This window comes from Nicotiana attenuata, chromosome 11 (genome assembly GCF_001879085.1).
Source record: "Nicotiana attenuata strain UT chromosome 11, NIATTr2, whole genome shotgun sequence".
Lineage (NCBI taxonomy): Eukaryota > Viridiplantae > Streptophyta > Magnoliopsida > Solanales > Solanaceae > Nicotiana > Nicotiana attenuata.
In genome coordinates, this window is record NC_031999.1 from 54779183 (window position 1) to 54801085 (window position 21903).

The following is a 21903-nucleotide window of genomic DNA, read 5'->3' on the forward strand; positions in this document are numbered from 1 at the left end:
AACTAGCTAATAACCACTAAACAATAGTGGTTTGTGAAAATTTTTCATTGAAAAATAGTCACAGTTTCAAAAGTAATCGATATTTAACCACTTTTCATGTAAAGATAAATCTGTACGAAAATACTGTTCAAAATCCGGAAAATATTCCAGCATAATATATTGGAGTTCGAATTTTTTACATGTGAACTTCCAACATAAAATACAGGGATTCCAGCATGATATATTGGAGTTTCGGCATAATATACTGGTCCAGCATAATATGCTGGAAGTTCATGCACAAGTGCTCTAATCTCCAATATATTATGCTGGAACTTTCCAAGTGCTGGAGTTCCAACATAATATGCTGGAACTTCATACACAGGTGCACCAATCTCTAGTGTATTATGCTGGAACTTTTCGTGTTACAGCAAAATAGTTGCTATTTTTCAATTACCGGTCCGAAAACTGGCTAGCTTGTGCTATTTTCACATGTAAATAGGGCTATTTGTTGGAATGATAGCACCTGAACAGATAGAATCAGTATGCACAACAGAAGGATTCATAAACGACTGCTATCCAGTATCCCATACTTCAGAAGATCTAGGCAAAAACCTGTTAGTAAAATCCATCAATAATTCTCCAACATTATTTGTGTGACCAACTAACTTCACAGTCTTTAAAACTTTTCCAAGATCCCACACAGGAACAATCAGCCCATTTCCAACTAAATCAAGTGTTGTTTTTGTACATTCGCCATGTCACTGAGTGCGAGTCTTTGTTGAGATATTGTCAGTTATGGATCTGGGTTCAAGTGTTCCTTAGTTTAGGTGTCTAAATAAAAAAAAAAATGGGACAAGTTCAAAGAGAAGTCTGTATTCAAATATTTAAACAGCACTATTACCTCTTATCTTTATGCACCACAAACCTCACTCTAAAATATTACGTTTTGGGAGAGATGGAGGGGGAGAGAAGAGGGGGGTGGGGTGGGGTTTCAAGGCCTTAATACTGAAGATCATGAAGCTTTAGAATACAGTGCAATATGAATACTAACTTATTACTTATTAGCGTGAAACTTTTCTTCCTTTACAGTGGGAATCAAGCTTGAAACTAAAACTACCTCGTACCACGAGAAAATATAACAAATCAAAGAATGATAAAGCAGATACTCTACCTAGCCTGTTTTCATCTGATAAATGTGAGTCTTAGAATTAATCAATTTATGATGTAAAAGAATAAATTGAATATTAACCACAAAAGACAAAACTCTACAACACTCTGTCCTCCCACCAGAAGAAAGAGAAGAAAAAGAATCAAAACTGGAGCTGCTTTACATCGATGCCAAAAGCCCGCGCATTTCTGAGATGGAAGGGATGGTCTCGGTTGGGTAAACCTTATTTATAAGTTGGACGAAACTCTCATACTTGTCCAAGAACTCTTTCTGCAAGTTTATGAATGTTGTAGGAAGATTTGATCAGAAAATCAACTAAGGGGAAAAAGTAGATGAAATATACAAATAACTTAAATCCCACCCCATAATCGAATTGAGGGAAGGACATATTTTCAGTTATGGAAAAATGTGACCCGAAACATCAGACGAAGACATTAGCTAACACAACCAGCTTTTGCCGCATGAAACCCATAAAGTACTCCAAATTGGTAGAGGTATAGCTGCTCATTGAATTTGCAAAGTGACTAATTTCAATACCCAATCTGCTAGATATACCTTGCATTTATCCCATAGAGAAGGCAACAACTCCTCTGAGGTTAAGTTCTTCTGCAATCTCTTGTACATTGCAGTGATGGACTTATCCACCTGTAGAAGCAAAATTTAATATTTTAGAAAGATACCCTAATCTTGCAGATAAATTGAGGCAATTGATTGACTTACCCCAGATAAACTGTACTTTACAACCTTCCTAAGATCCGTTTTTGACAATCCGATCTGGAATGGAATCTAATAAAAATGGCATTGATCACTTAGCAGAAGATAACCGTCATAGTCGGAGAAGCCGTAAACAAGATGGTATACTCATCCAAAGACAGATTGAAACGGGAAGCAAGTTCAAATTGTGGATTTTAATCCTTCTTCCCCAAAGCAAAGGGAGATAAAACAAAAAAGTAACTTTTATTGCTTATTTGCAGAAAGAGCATTTAACACCTAGATATGAATGAGGAACACAAAGTGCTAACTCATAGTCAGTTGGGTTCAAGCTAAAAGTTCACTGCCCAACTAAGGAAAGAAATTTCTGATTCCACTTTTAGTAATTGTACCATTTAAGTTAAAGCAAAAAGGATGCAACATCGAGCCTCTGGTTCTGACAAAGGTGCTAAAATGATGGTAAATCATAAACGCTGTTTTTTTCTCATTATTTCAACCTTTTATGCACTCTTAGACAGGCTACAGCAGAAGTCAAACCATAAACGAGGAACAAGTCTGACAGGAAAGTCCGACTGACCTTTGTGTAGCTTGACATCAGATATCTTCTATAAGATATACTGAAGTATTCTACGTAGTGCCATAAGGCACTTATATATACCTTTGCCATTTATTCTTTCTGTGCTTGAACTAACCTTTCACATCAATCAAACGATAGAATATACCCATTATTTTTTCCTTGATAAATAATGATAGACTATACTAGAGTTGCCAATTAAGATCAGTCACTCATTCCAATCTGATTTTCTCTCTTCAGTTTTTTTATTTATTTTTAATTCAAGCATATATAACAGAGATAATAGCAGGACAGGAGTTGTTTTATATATCAAATTCAACCCCACAAGATTTTTGTGAGACATTAGTTGCTTTCAGCTTCAATTTCAGTAAAAGATAATTACATGATCACAGTTCATTCAAAATTGGACTGCATGGGTTAACCTCTCCTCCCACTGAATAGGAAAAGAGAGGAAAAGACCCGGAAAAAAAGAAGAGATATGAAACCTTAAACTGACTATGTGCTTGCATCATTTCTCACGTGCAACTCATCACAAAGGTAGAAATGTCCAAACAAAAATTAATATTTCAATCTAGCATTTTGTTTTGATTATATCTTCTTTCAGTTGCTGGACGGAGAAGTTCAACATGAAGTGATATTAATCAAATAAAGGTTTAAGATTACAAAACTCTCCTTAAATTTGAGATCATATACTAACAAATTAGCAGTTATCTGGTATCAGAGCAGTACCAAGTCACTGTCCTTGATAAAGAGGCAAATTGAGATACTCAGGGGTGAAGGACAGTCGGCAAATATCAATAGCCAGTTGAGAAAAAGAAAAAGGAACTAACCTCTTCCGGTGTAATTGTGTACATTAAATCCTCAATTCTTCGAGCAAATTGAAAAAGTCGCTCAAATTGCTGTGGAGAAAGCACAGGTCTAAGTATCTCATCAAAGATAAATAAAGTAATAGGAGAGCACAAGCAGAGTAAAGAAAAAATACACAATCATGAAAAAGGACAACTTACATAGTAAATAATCGTGTTGATGTGGCGTGTGCAAGCTTGTTCATAAGATTCACTTGCTTGGTGATAGAATTTTGCTAAGGTGGGCACAACATTAGCCAGGTCATACAGACTGCAAAACTGTTTCATTCAGCACTAAAAGAGATTTTGTGGAATACAATATGAAATAAACTTCTGAATCCGAAGGTGAACAATACCTATTCTGAAATGCTGCATAGTTTTCTAAAAGCATGATGTCTTGATATTTCAGGTCTGTTTGAGCAATTTTGTCCAAAGTAACAAACATTATAGTTACCTGCCAAATAATGTTTAAAACAGTCGCGCCACAAGATACAACAAACATAAGGGAACAAATATAACTGACCACCACAAATTCAGAAATTCTAAACTCACTGCACCGTGAAAGAATAAGGGTTCTGCAAGTATTTCCTAATTCACACTTCAGCTTACTTTTATTTCTAATATTGGATATTAAAATGGTAAAAGATCACGCTGATTACCTATCACAGTACTCACATCAGAAATAAAGGGTAATACAAGCCAAACAGCTACGTCATTCTAAAATTTTCAACTGTTAATCTCACAGCATGCATAAGAAAGCAAATGCAAGAAAAACACACTCACAAACTTCGTATATGCCTGGTCAACCAAATCCCTTGATTGTCCTTGAATGTACTGCTCCATACGGGTTGCAAGAGTAGCAAATCTACATGAAGAATTGCATACCCAATGAAATGATTGATAATTTAAGCCAAAATGATCAACTAAGAGCATTCTGAGGCAAAATAAATACAAAACCGATTTCAAGGTAGAATTACAGAAAGGCTTACAGCTTATAGTTACAAATAAGGTTATTAAAAGAATCGTTGAAGGGATTTTTAGGAGGCTCGGGCATACAATAAGCTCACCGCATAAAGGTATGATAAAGCTAATCAACAATAACAAAGAGGTAACAGAGATAAGGAAGAAAACCCACACTTCATGAATACTAACTGAAATAGGCACTATGAAATTGGAAACATCAAATATAAAATGGTATATTCTACCTCTGATTTGACAAAAAGAAATCAACAGCAAAATTACAGAAACAAAAAATGGATGGGCAGACTTTCAGTTTCAAATTTGGAGGAAATATTAGTGCTTTAAGTAAAAGAGGTGTATCATTCATAAATAACAATTAAAAGTGATAAATTGTAGAAAGTAAATCTGTTTTTCCTTCCATACTTGGGGGGGGGGGGGGGGGGGGGGGAATATATCCTCAATAAAGAAACCAACATATACCATTCATAGTGAGGACAACCCACAATAAAGTAGAGCAGGGCTTATACTGTAGCATACTAGCATGTCTAAACCTGTTACACCTAATCAGATCACACTCGAGATGGGAGAAGAGATAAAAGGAAAAAGCTCTTAGTGCAGCGGCTCAAGTTAGTATTTAACAATCTCGAACTAACTTAACTCTATTACCATTTGAGCCATTTAACTATGCATTTGACAGTAAATCAAATCCAAAGAATTATGCAAGTTTACAAAAAGCATAACATGAGACTCAGTTTACCTCGGTATAAATGATAAGACTCCCATCTGCCGAACATTTCGCTCATTTCTTTCAATTTGATGACATGTTTCATCAACAAACTGCAGAAGTGTAGAAAAAACTGAGAAAATTTTATCCCATATGAGCTGCAAAGTCATAGATGACTACGAGGGATACAGTAACTCACACGGCTGAACTGCATTGAAATTCTTGATTCCAAGTCATCAAGCAAGATGCGCACAAATCCTGCAGCATCAGCCTTCTGACCAGGAATATAACGTTCTGTGATTCCATGCATTGATATGCAGCACATAGGATCAATCTTTCCTGCCCAATCTACCACAGCAAAAAAGTCTTCCTAAAGCACATAAACGAGTAAAGATAATATCATCAAAAATACATTTTTTGATAGTTTCGTTTTGTCAAAACTATATATAAGAGGGGTAATTTCATGGATAGTCATTCAACTTTTATTTTATTCACCAAAGTCACTCAACTATTTTTTGAAATGAAGAAGTCACTCAACATTACCGAATTATCACGAAAGTCACTAAACTATTTATTGCAACTAAAAAGCCACTTAACTTAGCCTAAGTATCATAGAAAATGCCTCTTTTTTTGCTCCTAGTTACTTTTTCAATACAAAAAAATAGTTTAGTGACTTGGTGCAATAAAGTGAAAATTGAGTGATCATCCATGAGATTAATTCTAAGGAAGAGCTGAAGTTGAGTGACCATCCATGAAATTAACCCTATGAAAGAGATTTCATTAACTTATGTCAAACAACAATCCAATCAACAAGTATGCCCATGAAGAAGAACCAGACAATTGTGACAATCATATATTTCAAACTACAGTATGAGATATGGGGTAGGGGAATAAAAAGACCAAAGAAAGCCATAAGTACCAAAAGAAGATAAAACTTGGAAAAAAGAGTGCAGTGCTAATTCCTCAAGGATAAGGACAAAAAAGTATGTTAAACAATCCAACCACAAGATCAGCAGACTTGATTTACTCAAGGGCTGGTGGTATACGGTACATATGGAAGCAGTGGTGCAGCATAGAGGTCCACAATCTGTCCGCTAAAAGCAGGTAATGAAGGCATTTGTCACAAGAAAAGAAAGAAATGTCAAGCAGCCTGCTTGATGAAGCAAAATCGATATTCATTTTCCAATTGACGAAAATAACTTTTACAAAGGTAGCATCGAAATGATAGTAACATAGATACAGTCCACCAGATAAATTATCAATGCGGCAATGATATGAACATGTAGATAGCATACAATGAATATTCAAAAGAATGATAAAAGAAGGAAACACAGCGAAGACTCAGATGTACTTTCATATTCAGCATCCCATCTGAGAGCAATACATATTAACTGAAATTTGAGAGGTCCATCTTGCTGTATTAACTTAACCTACTGTCACTGTGTTTCTTTTTTATTTCGGTTAAATAATATTGGTGTTTGAGGATAAGAAGCATTTGATACAAGTTTATATTAAGCACCTAAAAAATTAAACCAACTAACTATGCACTAAGGATTGTCCTCTTTGCACCCAAAAATAAATTAAATAAGAAAGAATTGACAATTAACAAAAAATCAACATACAGCTGTTGTTAATAGACAAGGCTATTGCAAGGAAAAACTATAACATTACTTGGATCCCTTCAAGTAAATCGTGTAGTGATTCATTTAGTGCCTCTAGATCTGCAGAATTTTGTCCTGCAAAATAGCAAGATGGTGCTCCTTCGTAAACTTTGAACAGGACTAGGCAAGAGCAGGAAATAGGAGAAAGTACCAGCTTTATTGTCATTCTCATCTATATCCATGATGCCTAAATCATCATCCGCATCATCTCCAACTTTTTTGCCATTAGCAACACCTTCTGGTGGAAGCAGTGCAGGAACTTCAAAGCACAAAAAGTGTGCAAAGAAAGAACTCTGCAATATGGAATAGAATAACGTTGAAGATAAACTTTGGGCAAAGAAAGCAACAAAGACACTTATATACATATATACTAGGAAAAACAAAAAAGAAACTAGAAGAACACCTCATCAACAAGGAGTGGAATAAATATTGTCAGCAGTTTAGCATATGCCTCCGAGGCTGCAGAAGTGTCTGCATTGTTCACACTCTGATTCAAACCTGTCAAACCTTCAAACCATACAATAGGATTTTTTGATGCCTTTGTACTGGCACGGAGCTCATTTGCAAACTCACGAGCCTACAAAGAATAGAAAACATAAGCATCATACTTTAAACTTGACAAATTTCTTATTCAAGGATTCACTAGAAACACTAAGAGCATTTCTATTAGCGTTTGAATCTAAATCCGAGGAGATTGAGATTCAGATGGCATAATGTAAGGATGCCTTGTACCAACAGAAAAGGGGAACCAAAAAGGAAAAAGGGAGAAATAGGATTGAGACAATTCTTGAATTCTTCCTCGTTTTCTTTCAACCGTGACCCACAATTATATATAGATTGATGAAGCAGTTGTATTCCCCAATCAACTTCCCTAACCACCTTCACTTTTTGTAACCAACATTGATTTTCAGCTACCTTTTAACACTGATTCATAACATTCCCAACCCCCTGAAGACTGAGCTTGTCCTTAAGGTCAGTATGGTGTCATTATGCTTGAAATTGGTTGTTCACTTGTTCCGGGCAGACAGGGTTGAGCCGCAGAAGAGCCAATGTCAATCACACAAATCCCAATGAGTGAGCTGCTCCGTCGAAGATCTTCCTTGCTGCATACCCTCAATGACAATCTGGCAACTAAGTCCTTGAAACAATCTTCATTCTAGGCATCCACGTAGCTGCTTGAATTGGAGCAAGGAAAAAACCACATGGAACACCAGTAAGAAGGCTAGCAACCTCGATAAGAAGACAAGAAGCAACACAGAGACACTGTCTAAAACCATTATGTACAGTCTGCAACAGTGCCGATAAAATGACATAGTGATGTCCAGCAACACTGGTAAGATGGTCCAAGTTTCTTGCTTTCCTGCTTCAGGAAGAATACCACAACTCCACCGGTAAATGACTTTACACATATAGCACTAACCTCTAACATATCATGTTCAGCTATTCTTGCTATATATGGAAAATCCAGAGGTTCCTAAAATCTTCCAACTCTCATCTTACCTTCACAATTCTACATCCACGCAGAGAATGTCATGGACAGCAAGATTTTTTCTCCTTTTAATTTTTCTTGATGCAACAAGGGCATGATGGTATAGATATTCATCCCAATCAAGGTGTTTTTTCCCCTGAGTATAAGTCGAACTCTTGCCTCAACTTTGCAACATCTCCTTCTAACAACTGTGCTGCTCAGACATTTGGCCAACCACAAGCTAATGATTTCAGTAGCAGCTTGCACGTCATCTTAAGAAGCCGAATCATCTTGCAAGAAACTCTCGAAAGTGTCTATCTCTGACTCGACTATGGCATCTGAAGAGTTCCACATCGGTCCTTTAAGGGATGGGTGATCTCCTTAATATGGCTTGGGGAATCCTCATCTCATGAGCTAGCTTTTGGTGTTGAGTTAGTCCCAAGGTCCATTTAACATGATATCAGAGCAAGACCCATCCCAATTCTCGTTTTTTGATGTTGGGCCCCCATATTAAATTGTCCATACTCCAGATGTCCAGCCCTGGGTGTGGGGGGAAGGGGGTCTCACACCGGTGCTTTAAGGGATGGGTGGACTCCTTAAAATGGCATGGGCAATCCTCACCTCATGAGCTAGCTTATGGGGTTGAGTTAGCCCCAAAGTCCATTTAACAGCATCAAACTGAATTCATTATTCGCAACTCTTGTCCCTTTTTTTTCATCCTTTTTAGATTTAAGAAGAAAATCATCATTTGTTGGATGTGTTCATGGACCAAGACCAACTCCAACTCAGCCGACCATATTTCATCAGTGGCAATTGTTCCATCCTTGCAATCCTGTTCAAACCTTTCTCCAGTAACAACATCTGGCCCCAACCTTTACTCTTTGCTTTTTGTTACTTCCCCTGAAGATCTTGTTAACTCTGGCATGCATATTCCTTCCTTGATTCCTCTGCTGCATCTTCAATTTCCTCTCCTGTATTTTTGGGTTCCCAGTCTCAAGATTGATTCCAAGCTTCTCCATTTTTTCTATAAGGAAGCTTCTCCATTATTTTGTCATTTTTGTGTAGTAGCAGATTTTGTTATCCAGCTCAGTTGATTCAATTCTCTGTATGATCTGTCAAAGCTTGCTCTGTTCCTTGTCAGAGAAGACTATATTGATCCTCCATTCTCTTTGGGCTCTCCTCAGATCCTGTTAATTGAATTCTTTCTGCTATGGCTGTTGAAGAGGTCTAGGTGCCAAGATCATGCTGTGATACCACTTGTACGGAAAGAGAAAGTATGACAACCTTTTTCTTAGGTGAATTAAGATTTACTCCTAGAGAGGTTAGAGATACCTCTAAAAGGGAAACAGGGTCGTAGAGCAATATAAAACTCCTATTTCTGTACATGAGTTAAAATATCATTCAAATCTTTGATTTAGGTCCCACCAGACAATTAACCCTATCCCTAACCTTGATTTGAACACCCTACTTGGAATAAAATAAATTTCCGGAATTTACTCCATAACTTTCAAGAATAAGAGTTATGTGGTCTAGTTATCTTAGTTAGCATTAAAGGCACTTCGTCAAAGTCATGCAGACTTGAGCTCCAAGTTGCTTGGCAGCAGAGATTCTTATTGTTTAAATAACAACTCTCCCACTCCGAGTCAGTATTTGTTAGTCTGAAGTCATTACCCTAATTGTACTAAGCTCTTTAAATCTGATTATGAAGGATTTTTTAACTGACTTTGTTTTGTTTCCCTTGTTCAATTTTGTAATCTATCTTTCCATATTTTTCTGGTCCCTTCCAACTGTTTCCATTCTTCTTTCCAAAGCTTCTACTCCACCGAAAACCTTTGTGCCTTTCCTCCACCCCCCCCCCAATATCCCCCCCCCCCCCCAAACTCCCTTCTCTCTTTTTAAGCTACTACTTCTCTACAGCTTGTTATTTTTCAAACAGAACAGCCTGCTCTTGGACTTCTTTCTGAGATGTTACTGCACTTAATAGTTTCACCCAGTGCTTAAAGTATTTATTCACTTAAAAAGCAGGTTCATTCAGCAACTCTTTGATGGGAAAGATTCTATAGATAAACAAGTGATACATGCCTTTGGGAGTTCTGAGATGAAGAAAACAGATTCTGCTGGCTTAAAAGCGCACATAGCTGCAGTGAACTTAATGGGGACTTAAGTAACCCCCTCAACAGAAAGAAGCAAAAGAAGCTAAAAAGGGAAAAAGAAAAAGAAAAAAAAACCTAAAAGACAAATGAATAAAGATTAATAGCTTTCTGACCTCCCGGCGCAAAAGCAAGTTGAGGGAGGTACAGTAAGCTTTTCTTAAAGGGCCCAAGCTATTCTTGTCAAGACTCTGCAAATGCAAAGGATTGAGAGAAAGACATCAGGAAATATTAAAACAATGATAAACTTTAACAAGTTGGAGAAATCCGACCTTCAAATGCTGCAATAGACGAGCATATGTTCTGCACTTGTATCGGAGATCAGCATGGTCAGGCCTCTTCAATTGCCCACGCTGTTTAATTAATATTATAAGCAGCCTCTAAGTGACTATTTATAGAAGACTAATGGCAATTATTTCAAGTAAAACTGATTGGTCGTATACCTGAGAAAAATAACTTTTATCACTCATCATAAAATCCACCAAACTGGAAAAATAGTTTCTCAAGAATTCAGATGCTCTTCTAACAAATGTCGTTTTTAACTTGTCAACTTCTGCTCGTTTTTCTTTCACCTGCAAGATATTCACAGACATCAATGTCTTAATTTTTTGTTAAGTAACTTTTTCTGTACAAGTGCAGAGATGACCCACTGCCTATATGACGACTGTTAGAATATCAAAGGCAGGACAACTTGGTTTCACTTCATTTAGTAAACGAGCACATAGAATGTAATGATAGGACATTTTTTATTTCCACAGAAGATACTAGCAGGAATTTGAATCCAGCACTAGCTAGGTCATGACTGTGTATTTTGCAATAACTCAACCATTTTTATATGAGGTCCAACAGTGGATTTCAAAATAGTTCTACCATTTTTATTTACTCTGATTACTTTATACGAATCGGTCATCCAAGCCCTGTCTGGGCAAATTTGTAGTGGCCTTAACATATGCACGCTTACCTACATTAACCTTGTCTACCTACGTTACATGCTGAAGCACAACATCAAAAAGGAAATGATCAAGAGAAAAGACAGAAAGGAATAACCAAGTGGACATACAGCTCTCATATTTGCATAGCTAGGATCCAAGTTACGCGATCCAAGGCCATGTAGAGCATTAGTTAGCCACTCACATGCCTCAATGTTATGAGGCATTCTTGCCTCATCAAACGAACCACCTGTTAAACTCGCTGCATACTACAAACCAAGAATGAATGAAGTGAAGAAAAATTAAATTATTAAATGCCGCCCACTAATCAGCTCCAAGAAAGAAAGAGAAACACCTCAGAAGGGATACGCAGTCTTTCAAGAAGCTTATCAAGTTCCTCAATCAATGCCTTGTTGTTTACTGACTGCATTTCCAGCTTGTTGTTGCGGGTTTCTATCTGCATATTGTGAATGGACCAATACTGCATTAGCAAAGGAAGTCCACATTCAAATAATAGAGTCCTGACATTCTACGTGATTGGAGATATATGTATTGTGGAAAACTTGGCCTTGTAGATATTACAAACTAGAATCATTCAGATTCATGAAATCGGCCATCCAATCGCACTGCGGTGCTCCCATAAAGCTCAATCCACCCCCACCCTATTATATACAAAAAGCTCACACTTTTGCATATCCTACCTCGGTTTGAATCAGGAAGGGAATCATGTTCTTTGTAGATTAATTAGCTAGTACGTTGATAAAATCCATTAAGTCTGAAAAAGGAACTATACATAACTGTTTATGGGAACAAAGAACAATGATTCAAAACTAAGTTTCACATTCAAGTGATTCACTCTCACAATAATCATTACTGGTACGCGTCAGCATCACACAGAAGCACTATGCAGGAATTCTTACTGATTCAATGTCTTCTCTCATGTGTCTAAGTTTTACATTGAAGATGCCTAACCATTCATCCATATCTTCAACACAGTTGGTAGCCGATTCAAGCCCCTGCAAGACCTGCAGAAACAAGAATTTAGACACAGAAGCATAAGTTTATCTTTACGAAAAATATTTATGTTAGACATATCAAGTGCGAGAGCATACATATCAGGGAAATAGGAAGCTGAATCAGAGGAGCAGAGAACAAGGCAAACTTTGCCTGTGCTATTGCTCTTGGCAGAGAAAATGTTCATAATGAAAGAGAAACATAGTTTTATCAAGTAAAAGTCTAAATTGCCGGAAATAGGAAAAATGTAGCAACTCCTGCAAATAGAAACCAAACTCTGCTTTGACACTGGCACAAAAGCAACAAGAACTCTTCACAAGAAAATGGGTCACCTCATCTATTAATGGCTCATTCTCCAAAATGGCATGCACATTAGCAGCTTCCAAAGCTTGAAGCTCTCGCTTCAGCCGCTCAGAGAATGCCTCAGCCTCACCAATACCCATTACATAACTGTAGGAATTTCGAAACAAAAGTCAGGAGACAAACCAAAATAGTGCTAGGGTGAACAAAAGGGGGAACAGAGAGCAAACTAAGTGTCTGCTAATAGTGCTGTCTACAACTTCTATTCTCCAATTAAGAAAAACAACCACAGCCAACACGATTATTTAGAATATGTTAAATGATTCTTAAAACCCAGTTATGCAATATCAGACTCAGCACTAGATGCCTAATCAAGGTTGAAAAAGTGCCTAACTAGACTTAAGTTATATGGTCTTATATATAAACAAAAGATGAAAAGGTATTTTATATGCATAAATAGTAGATGATTCGTCATTCTCCATAGAATTAAGAGCACAAAGGCATCACGAGGTAATTTGTATCAGCAATAGCTTGCCTGATACAAAAGAAGTTCAGCAGTAAAGCAGTTGGCAGGACAACCAGGATGTAGGTTCAACTGCTGACAGAAAATCTGGAAAGAGTACTGGCATATAAAATTACTGCATTCTTTTGTAAATTCAGCAAGAAGCTACGTCAGCCAAACCAATTGTAACCACAAGATTGCACACTTAATTTGCAACTCCCTAGTCTTGCATTCCTAATCATATACACACTTTCTTGACCAAAACATTAATCGTTTGTACTAGTTTCCAGAAGAGTTCACAATCTTCCAGAATTGTTTCCTAATTATTTCAGGACAAAACTGAACCTACCAAAAACTTTAAGTCTAGTAACTTATACAGAGATTAGACACGGGATTGCTCCCTATACGGTCTTTCAGATGAGACTGGTAAGTTCACCATGAGGAATAAAGCATGAGAGAGCCTCGAGGACACTACACACAAACAAGGTAGTGATACGAGATAGTTATTTGTTTTCAGAAATAGTAGAGCGCTTTTAGACGGGTTTCTCGATCATTATTCCATTTAAAATTGTAAGCAGGTACCAACTTGAAGTTTTATAAAACTCCTAGTTTTATAAATAGAAAAGGGGCTGTCTTTTAAAGTAGTTAACACTCCCACATCACCTAGTTGAACTAGTATACTAGCTTTTTAATGAAAAGAAAAGGGAGAATACTTGACATTTCCCTCCATGACGTATAAAGTAGTGGCAATAGGACAGCATAAAAGAAGTAGACATAAGCAGTTCATATTTCGAGCAAAAATGGGCATAATGCAATGTCCGGAGAAGGTGAAAGGGGTTACATACGTGCCTAAAAGAGCCTCCATGTCCTCTTCCTCTGCTTGAGATACAAGTTCTCTTTCAACAGTTACTGTCATCTCACCTTCTTCTGCTACAGAAGGAAGAGGCCCATCTTGAGGATTTGCTTGTTGCTTGGTAATTGTTGGAGTATTTTCCTGCATTAGATCATATAATTAGAATTACATAAAAATTTATAGATTTTGTTTCAGTTCATTTTTAGAAACATATTGCAACCAAATTGCTATTTCTAATGTCAACAGGTAAGTGTAGATCAGATAAATTAGATTTACATAAAATTTATCAAGCACCAGCTTTTGTTTTAGTTCATTTTTAGAAACATATTGCAATCAAACAGCTATTACTGATGTCAACAGGTAAGTGTTTATCTTCAATTAAATAGTGAACGTACATATGACCCTCAAAGACACTATAACTAAAGAAACACGAGAAAAAGTGTGAACATTTTTTTTGTAATAAAGAGGACTATCTGCTTACCATTGTATGTAAAGGTAGTTTTCGTCTTTAACTAGTAGAGAGTTTCCAACTGTGTATTTATAAGAGAACATATATGACTCTGTATCCTTAAGCAGATTAATAGAACTTCCTACATGCTTACCGCATATCTAGAGTCAGGTAAGAATACTAACAGACAAAAACTGTAATAGTTGAACTTTATAGGGCACTAGATGCAAAAGGTTGTGTTCCAGGTGTAGTGACCTTTTGCAAAGACTTTCCCATTCATTTCACCTTAAAAGACCTTTTTTAGATAAGTAACTATCATTTTCAACTTTAACAGACACATTGAGATCCTCCTTTAAGGATTCCCACTGATATAAGGCACAAGAGCGAAAGATAACTAGCTTTACCAATATATGTAACTGATACTCTGATAGTAATAGATCAAAAGAAAAATTTGTCACTAACAGAGTCCATCTTCAGCGACTAGAGAATACAATTGTGTATTTTATATGAGAACAGGAATGATTATCCTTTCACTCATCAAAAGAAGAGACAAAAGGAATGACTATACTATCTTAAGCGCATTTAGAGCAATTCTTTACATCATTCACATGCTTATTTTGCAGTTGAAATCAGGGGATAGGATTGACAAAAGCTGAAACATTTGGGTTTTAACAGGAAGACGAGGCAAGAAGTTTCTCAATGTGACATGATCAATGCCACCATTTAGGGCCCTCTGGTTCATGACAGGATAAAGTGAGATTGAAATATCACTGATATAGTCATGACATTGGGAATAAATAAAAGTTACTGGTAGGTAGAATTGAAGGTGGGATTGAATTTTTACAACAAAGATATACTTCACCTGCATGTATTAAATTTTTATAAAAATTAATATTAAAAGAATTTACATCACAAGAAATTAACGATTAGCCAGATGACCATTTTTATAATATATTAAATTAGGCTATCACACAGAAAATCACAAAAATAAATACTCTTTTTCTTGAAAAGAGTCAGTGTGTGTGGATTAAATGGATGGGAAATCAGAGAATTAGGCAAATGGATAACACCCACATTGAATAAACCAAAAGTCCCCTTAAGACCTTGCCAACCATTTCAAACCTGTTAGACATTTTTGAGATTCACCTTCCAACGACATGTGATTAAGCGGTTATCATCATCAAGGATGATTTTACGCAAGCCTGATAGAAAATTAACACAAACAAATAGACAGCAACCACAAATCCTTGATGCCATAACTAAATGAAGCATGCCTACTTTCCAAAGCCACGCCTAGGAGTGTGCTATAATATGTTGAAAGCAATTGCGGAACTTTTATAATGCACCTTTGCCCAAAGAGCCATCTCCACCACATCTATGCCAACAACCTTGGGGAGACGACCCAAGACATCCTTACAGATGTTTAGGATGCAAAGCAAAAGACGGTTCCTACATAGTTAAAACAAAAGGTCATGATAAAAATGCTTACATGAGAAAAAGAACTCAGATATTTACACACTAAAAATTAAACAAATACCTATCATCAACATTACGCATTGTCCACTGAGGTGGAGTAACACTTTGACTTCTGAGATTATCAAAACCCTGTGTAACAATATCATCAAGAATAACCTCCAAATAATAGCTGCAGGTAGAACGGCAAAATAATTTTCTGTGAGTATTACCAGCATGAACGTACAACCACTTGGATCATTAGTTACCAGCTCCACCTTTGAAAGATGCTTAAGCTTGTACAATTTTGCAGGCTACAGGTGCAAGCATTATATTGTTGTTAGGTTAACAAGGGACTTTAGCACAATTTGCTCTACTCACTAGCCCAAAAATGTGGATTTTGTGAGATGCAGTGCGGTTTCACGAGTCTATCTATGACAATAAGTAAAATAATCCTTCTAAACAGTTTTATCAGCAAGTTCAGAGATATTACAGATTCCTTAAGCACAACCAAAATTAAAAGTTTCATAAAGTAGATGTCATATAACATTTGAATACTATCCACAGCTTAATGAAGTTATAGATTCATAGCTTCATGTGTAGAAAAGCTACACTAACTTATAAAGGTATTATCTTCATCCTCTAAATAATCTGGAGTACTGAAAAGGTATCTGAATCGAAGAAGAGAAGTTTAACATTAAACAGATTTATTAGAAGTATTACCTCAAGGACTCCTCCATTAGAATATTTTAAGACACGAAGAAAAGCTTTAGTCCGTTGGCCTTTAGCTTTTGCTGCATAAACCACATGTTATGATTGTCTGCACAAATGGAAATGACCTATTCTAGTTGACAACACAACTATTGCATAGGAGAAACTCTGAAATTACTGCAGTACATCTAATTTTTCGAATGTTACTCCTCATCACAGAAAGAATGCACCATTTAAGTTATGAGGCTAGATATCCAAATGTTTAACCAAAATTTTCACCTGAATTCGTAGATTACGAGATTATTTTATGAAACATCTTTTTTGAATAAGTAGTTGACGCTTTTTGTTCAGAATAAAGGAACTACTACCACAACATCAAAATGTTGAAGTACCAAACAACTATATTGAATAATCCATTGTCCAAAAAGAATTCTGACTCTGCATGTAATAATTGGGTCAAATGAAGATAGAGGCTGCCTAAAGTTAGTGTTTGACACGTCAAATCTGATCTTAGGTTAGAAGATGTGATCCACTAATAGACGATCGGTTTCGTTTATCATCCGAGACAATGGGCAGACTACAGTAAGCATAGCCTAGCTACATTTACTCAGCAATATAAGTGCAACATGAGTTAAATCATTGTTACTTGTGCTCTAAATTTACTAAGCATAAGTAAAACGTGGGTGGAGAAGCTCGTGTAATATCACCAGAAAAAGTGAAACACGATACTATTAACTTCCACAAACTTTTTTTCAGCTTCAAGTATTGTTTTTCAACTTCAATTCAAAATTGCCCAAATGACCACCAAGAATTCCCTCCCACGAATGGTAGGTTAGAACAAATATAAAAATACTTATATAACATATCTTCTTTTCCAAAGAGCATAATTGTAATTTGGATCATATCGCGCATTAATAGATCAGAGAAATGCCGGAAAGAGGGAGTGGAGAAATTCAATAGAAATAGTCAATCAATTAACTTCACCCCAATCCCCTCAGTTCAAAACTTACAGATTCTTTTTTCTTTTTCTGTAATAACCTCTAAACTTCAAAGATTCTAATAAATAGACAAATTTTCATACTCCATTAAGAGAAACAATCAATCAATCAAGTTAGCTTCAATTCCAAATTAGTATAGGTGATCCATTTGTATCATTTTGACATTCATTTTAATTAGACTACATCTCTTTTCCAAATTAGTTGAGCTCAGTTATGTAAATAATCTATATCCTTTGTAAATTTATTATAATTAAACTATTATCACAACGGTGCCAGCAGTACCAAGAAAAAAACAATCAATCAACTTCGCGTCAACTCCAAAATAGTTGATGCCGGGAGTCACACGCAACGAATGGAATTCAATGGGATAATTATACTGCATAAATATGGTAAAAACAAATTTATAGATATATGATTTTGAATTCCCTTAAAAGAGAAATTTTTTGAATCCCTCGTCAGAATTCTTGGCTCCGCCAATAGTTAACGTCAGTTATATGGGAATAATCTATATCCTTCAGAGTTCAGAGCATCATTATACTTATACTATTAAGCTGGTGTCAGCAATATAAAAAGGAATAATCAATAATTAACTATGCCTCGGGTCCAAATTAGCTGAGTCAGTTAGATTGATAATATATATCCTTCAGAGTTTCATTGTACTAGATTATTTTCTGTTGACGTCAGCAGTATAAAATAAACAATTAATCAATAAATATACTAGGCCTCCATTCCAAATTAGTTGAAGTCAGTTATACACAATCCGAACATTTAAAACACATCATAATTAGACTATTTTACGTACTGGAGATAGCGAGAACTCGCGGTTTAGCCATACCACCACGGCTCAATTTTCCGGAAATGCCTAAGATGCCGCTGGTTTTGGCTACACGGATCGACAATTCAACTTTCTGCTTTGTGCCTTCAATGGCGGCCTCGCAAGCTCTTCGCAGCTCCTCATCGTCGGCGCTCGATTTCGCCATGCTTTTTATCTCTCTCGACGGACTCTGTTGGAGATGCCAACGAAAATGATGATCGGGAATGTAGTCGCCTTGTATTTCAAGTATTTATATTTAGAGACCTCTCGTTCATGGCTTCCTTTTTTCCGGGTGAAAATGTCACACTCCCCGACATTTGCTTCTTTCCTATTTACTCTTTCTTTTTCTTTTTCTTTTCTTTTTTTTTAAGCAGTAAGGACACGAGTAGCACCATACTTCTTTTCAGAGAACTATCTTGGACATAAATGGTTCATACTTCCTAATGGTTAGAGACTTAGGGTGTGTTTGGTATAACGGAAAATATTTTTCAAGAAAATATTTTCTTTGAAAATAAGTAGTAATCTTATTTATTTTCCGGTGTTTGGTATGCAAATTAAGGAAAATGACTTCTCAAGAGTATTCATAAATAATTTAGATATAATAAACATGAAGCCATAAACTTTCAAACCAACAACCTTTCGGACCCACAAATTTCATAAACTTTCGAATCGCTAAACTTTCAAAATCGCGGAATTTCGAACTCGTAAACTTTATAATTTCTAAACCCGTAAACTTCCAAACACATAAACCTCCAAAATCATAATTTTGGAACTTGTAAAATTTTGAGCCTTTAAACCGATAAATAATAAAATTAAAACTGAAAAATATATTAAAAATTTTTTTTCGAGGGGGGGCAGGGCGGGGCTGGGGGTGGGGCAGTAAAACAAAAAAAATAGAAATTTAAATTACAAAAAAAAAGTAAAATTTTTTTTAGTGACGGGGAGGGGGGTTGGGTGGGGGGGGTGCAGAAAAATGAAAAAACAGAAATTTGAAATTGCAAAAAAAAAAATTTAAGGTAAAAAAAAATATTTTTTTTTTGCGGGGGAGGGAGAGGGTGGATGGAGGGGTAGTAGGGTGGGTGGTAACGGAAAAACTGAAATTTAAAAAAAAAAAAACCCTTTTTTTGGAGAGGGGGGTGGGGTGGGTTGGTGAGGGTGGGAAGGTTGAGAAGGAGCTTTGGAAAATGTTTTCCCTTCTTTTGATAAGAAAACATTTTCCTCCAATTGGAGGAAAATGAATTGATAAGGAAAATATTTTTCAAAACATTTAATCCAACCAAACATGGGAAAATTGAAAAACATTTTCCGGAAAATGTTTTCCTTCATACCAAACACAACCTTAGAGTACTAATGCCTCCGTTTCATATTGTTTAACGTAGTTTGATTCGGCATAGATTTTAAGAAAAAAGAAAAGACTTTTGAAATTTGTGGTCTTAAAAGCTTAAGGGGTAAAAGGTTTGTGGGGTCATGCCATTTGTGTGGCTATAACAGCTTCTCATTAAGGGCAAAAAGGGTAAAATGAAGAGTTTAAAGTTGAATTATTTCCAAATTTAAAAATGTATCATTTATTTTGGAACAGACTAAAAAGGAAAGTATATCATTTAATATGAAACGGAGGGAGTAGTTTTGAATAAAAATTTCTTGTGCATAAAAATAATTTTGTATAACTAATCCCAAAATTACTTAATTAGATACTCTCACATTCTATTTTGGGATTATTTTTCTTTATCCTATGAACCAAACAACCACATAGTGATGCTTTCTGTTTTTTTTCATTTAGAGTGTACAAATATTTTTCTTTTTGGTTTTGGTAAATGAGAGAAATATATGAATATATAATAGCATAAAAATTATTTTCCCCCTCTAACTTTGCTCTACAATTAAATATTTCCTTCAAGTTTAAACAAGAGACTTTTATACTCATATACTATGCAATATTTATTTTGCTCTTGGCATTTGCAATACCCCTCTACGTAAATCTTTTACATGATATATATTATATTTTCTTCATCTTAGTGCTTTACCTATGTCACGACTCAAAATTCACTAGTCGTGATGGCACCTAACCTAACCCGCTTGGTAAGTCAACTAATATCTATCCAGTTTCAATGATATTTAACTGGACAATTAATCAAAGAAATTATCTAAATCTTATACATTCCCAAGGACTGGTAGTACAAATCATGAGCTTCTAAGAAAAGAGTTTACAAAGCTGATATGAAGTAAATACATCATCTGCTTGAAAAATACTTAAACAGAGTTTTATAATTCTAAGGCTACCATGAACAAGAGGCAGCTACAACAGGGACGCAAGTACATCTTCTAATTCAGCTCCCCTCAAATACAGCAACATCGGCATCCGGAATCTGCACGCAATGTGTAGGAAGTGTAGTATGAGTAGAACCGACCTTATGTACTCAATAAGTAACAAACCTAAACTTAGGTTGAAACCAGTGACGAGCTGGAACATAGGTCGGGTCCAACACCAATATCCAATAGCAGCTCATAACAATGTACAACATACAAATAAGGAAGTAATTCAGAGATAAAATGCTTGGATTTTTCATAGTTTTCCCGAAAAATAGTTTCGCCTTTCAAGTATATCAACAAAAACTCAACTCTTTTACCGAAATCATCGAAAATATGAGTAAGTTTGAAAACTATGAGTTTTTCCAAAAATCCTTTCAACAGTAAATATGATGTTTCATTTCTTCCAGATAGCATGTGTGAAATACCTCTCTATGCCCACATACCAATGTGTGAAAAAAAAATCATGAATGACGTGATACCGTACAACATGAGGAAAAAATGCATCTCTATGCATGTATGTCATGTGCATGTCAAATGCGTTGCGACTCAGTAGCAAAACCATATGCGTACACTCAGAGTATCAATTCACTCAGTCCTCCCAGTCACTCAGTCCTCACAGCCACTCAGTCCTCCCAATCCCTCGGCACTCGGCACTCGCATTCAGTATGTACCTGTGCTCACTGGGGTGTGCAGACTCCGGAGGGGCTACTTCAGCCCAAGCGCTATAACAATCCAATCATGGCATAACAATCAGGGCCTCGGCCTTACTCAGGCATAAATCAATAAAACATGCTGCAACATGCATCTCGATCCCAGAAATATCCTCACAATCAGGCCCTCGGTCTCACTCAAACAGAAATCAACAAAACATGTTGCGGCGTGCAACCCGATCCCATAAATGTCATCACAGTCAGGCCCTCGACCTTACTCAGTCATCAATCTCTCTAGTCTCTCGGTCCCTTAATGTCATGAAACTAGCCCGACAACAATGATATAATGTATCAATAAATAATAACTGAGACTGAGATACACTATGAATGCATGAATATGACTAAGTAAGAACTATCAATGAAATCAGTGAGGTGAATGCAAGAAACGACCACTATGGGTTCTAACAATATTAGCATAAAGCCTAAACATGATATCTAGCATGATTGACAGGTCAATTAATTAATCACATGGTGAAAACACAAATAACAATAAACTAGGGCCACTTAAATAGTGCCTGGGAAAAAACGAAGTCACAATTCACAGGGTGCACGCCCACACGCCCGTCACCTAGCATGTGTGTCACCTCAACACCAATCACATAGCACATAATTCAGGGTTTCA

General features: G+C 36.2%; 1 protein-coding gene across 5 annotated transcripts; it reads right to left on the reverse strand.

Moving 5' to 3' along the window:
• Positions 1008-18658, reverse strand: LOC109234570 (exocyst complex component SEC3A-like). Of its 5 annotated transcripts, none has more exons than XM_019400603.1 (25): positions 18283-18656; positions 16462-16532; positions 15972-16052; positions 15824-15891; positions 15633-15735; positions 13831-13979; positions 12516-12633; positions 12090-12194; positions 11525-11626; positions 11301-11438; positions 10684-10812; positions 10513-10593; positions 10357-10431; positions 7026-7199; positions 6774-6915; positions 6633-6697; positions 5161-5331; positions 4995-5074; positions 4061-4142; positions 3634-3731; positions 3440-3548; positions 3263-3331; positions 1868-1933; positions 1703-1792; positions 1008-1417 (listed from the first exon to the last, which is right to left on the reverse strand). In XM_019400603.1, exons 1-25 carry the CDS (start codon positions 18425-18427, stop codon positions 1307-1309), a joined length of 2622 nt encoding a protein of 873 aa, XP_019256148.1. In that variant the 5' UTR covers positions 18428-18656; the 3' UTR covers positions 1008-1306. The 5 variants fall into 5 exon arrangements, 4 of the variants coding, with proteins under 4 accessions (XP_019256148.1, XP_019256147.1, XP_019256150.1 ...); XM_019400602.1 differs by having other exon boundaries at positions 18250-18656; XM_019400605.1 differs by lacking the exon at positions 15972-16052 and having other exon boundaries at positions 15824-15931; positions 18283-18364.

Excerpts from the sequence above, each read along its gene's own strand:
- LOC109234570 (XM_019400602.1), bottom strand. The coding sequence starts at position 18,427 with ATGGCGAAATCGAGCGCCGACGATGAGGAGCTGCGAAGAGCTTGCGAG. Across the intron at positions 11,439-11,524 it reads GACTGCGTATCCCTTCTGAG|TATGCAGCGAGTTTAACAGG; the intron begins GTGTTTCTCTTT and ends CTTGGTTTGTAG. Across the intron at positions 10,813-11,300 it reads GCTATGCAAATATGAGAGCT|GTGAAAGAAAAACGAGCAGA; the intron begins GTATGTCCACTT and ends AATATCTTGCAG.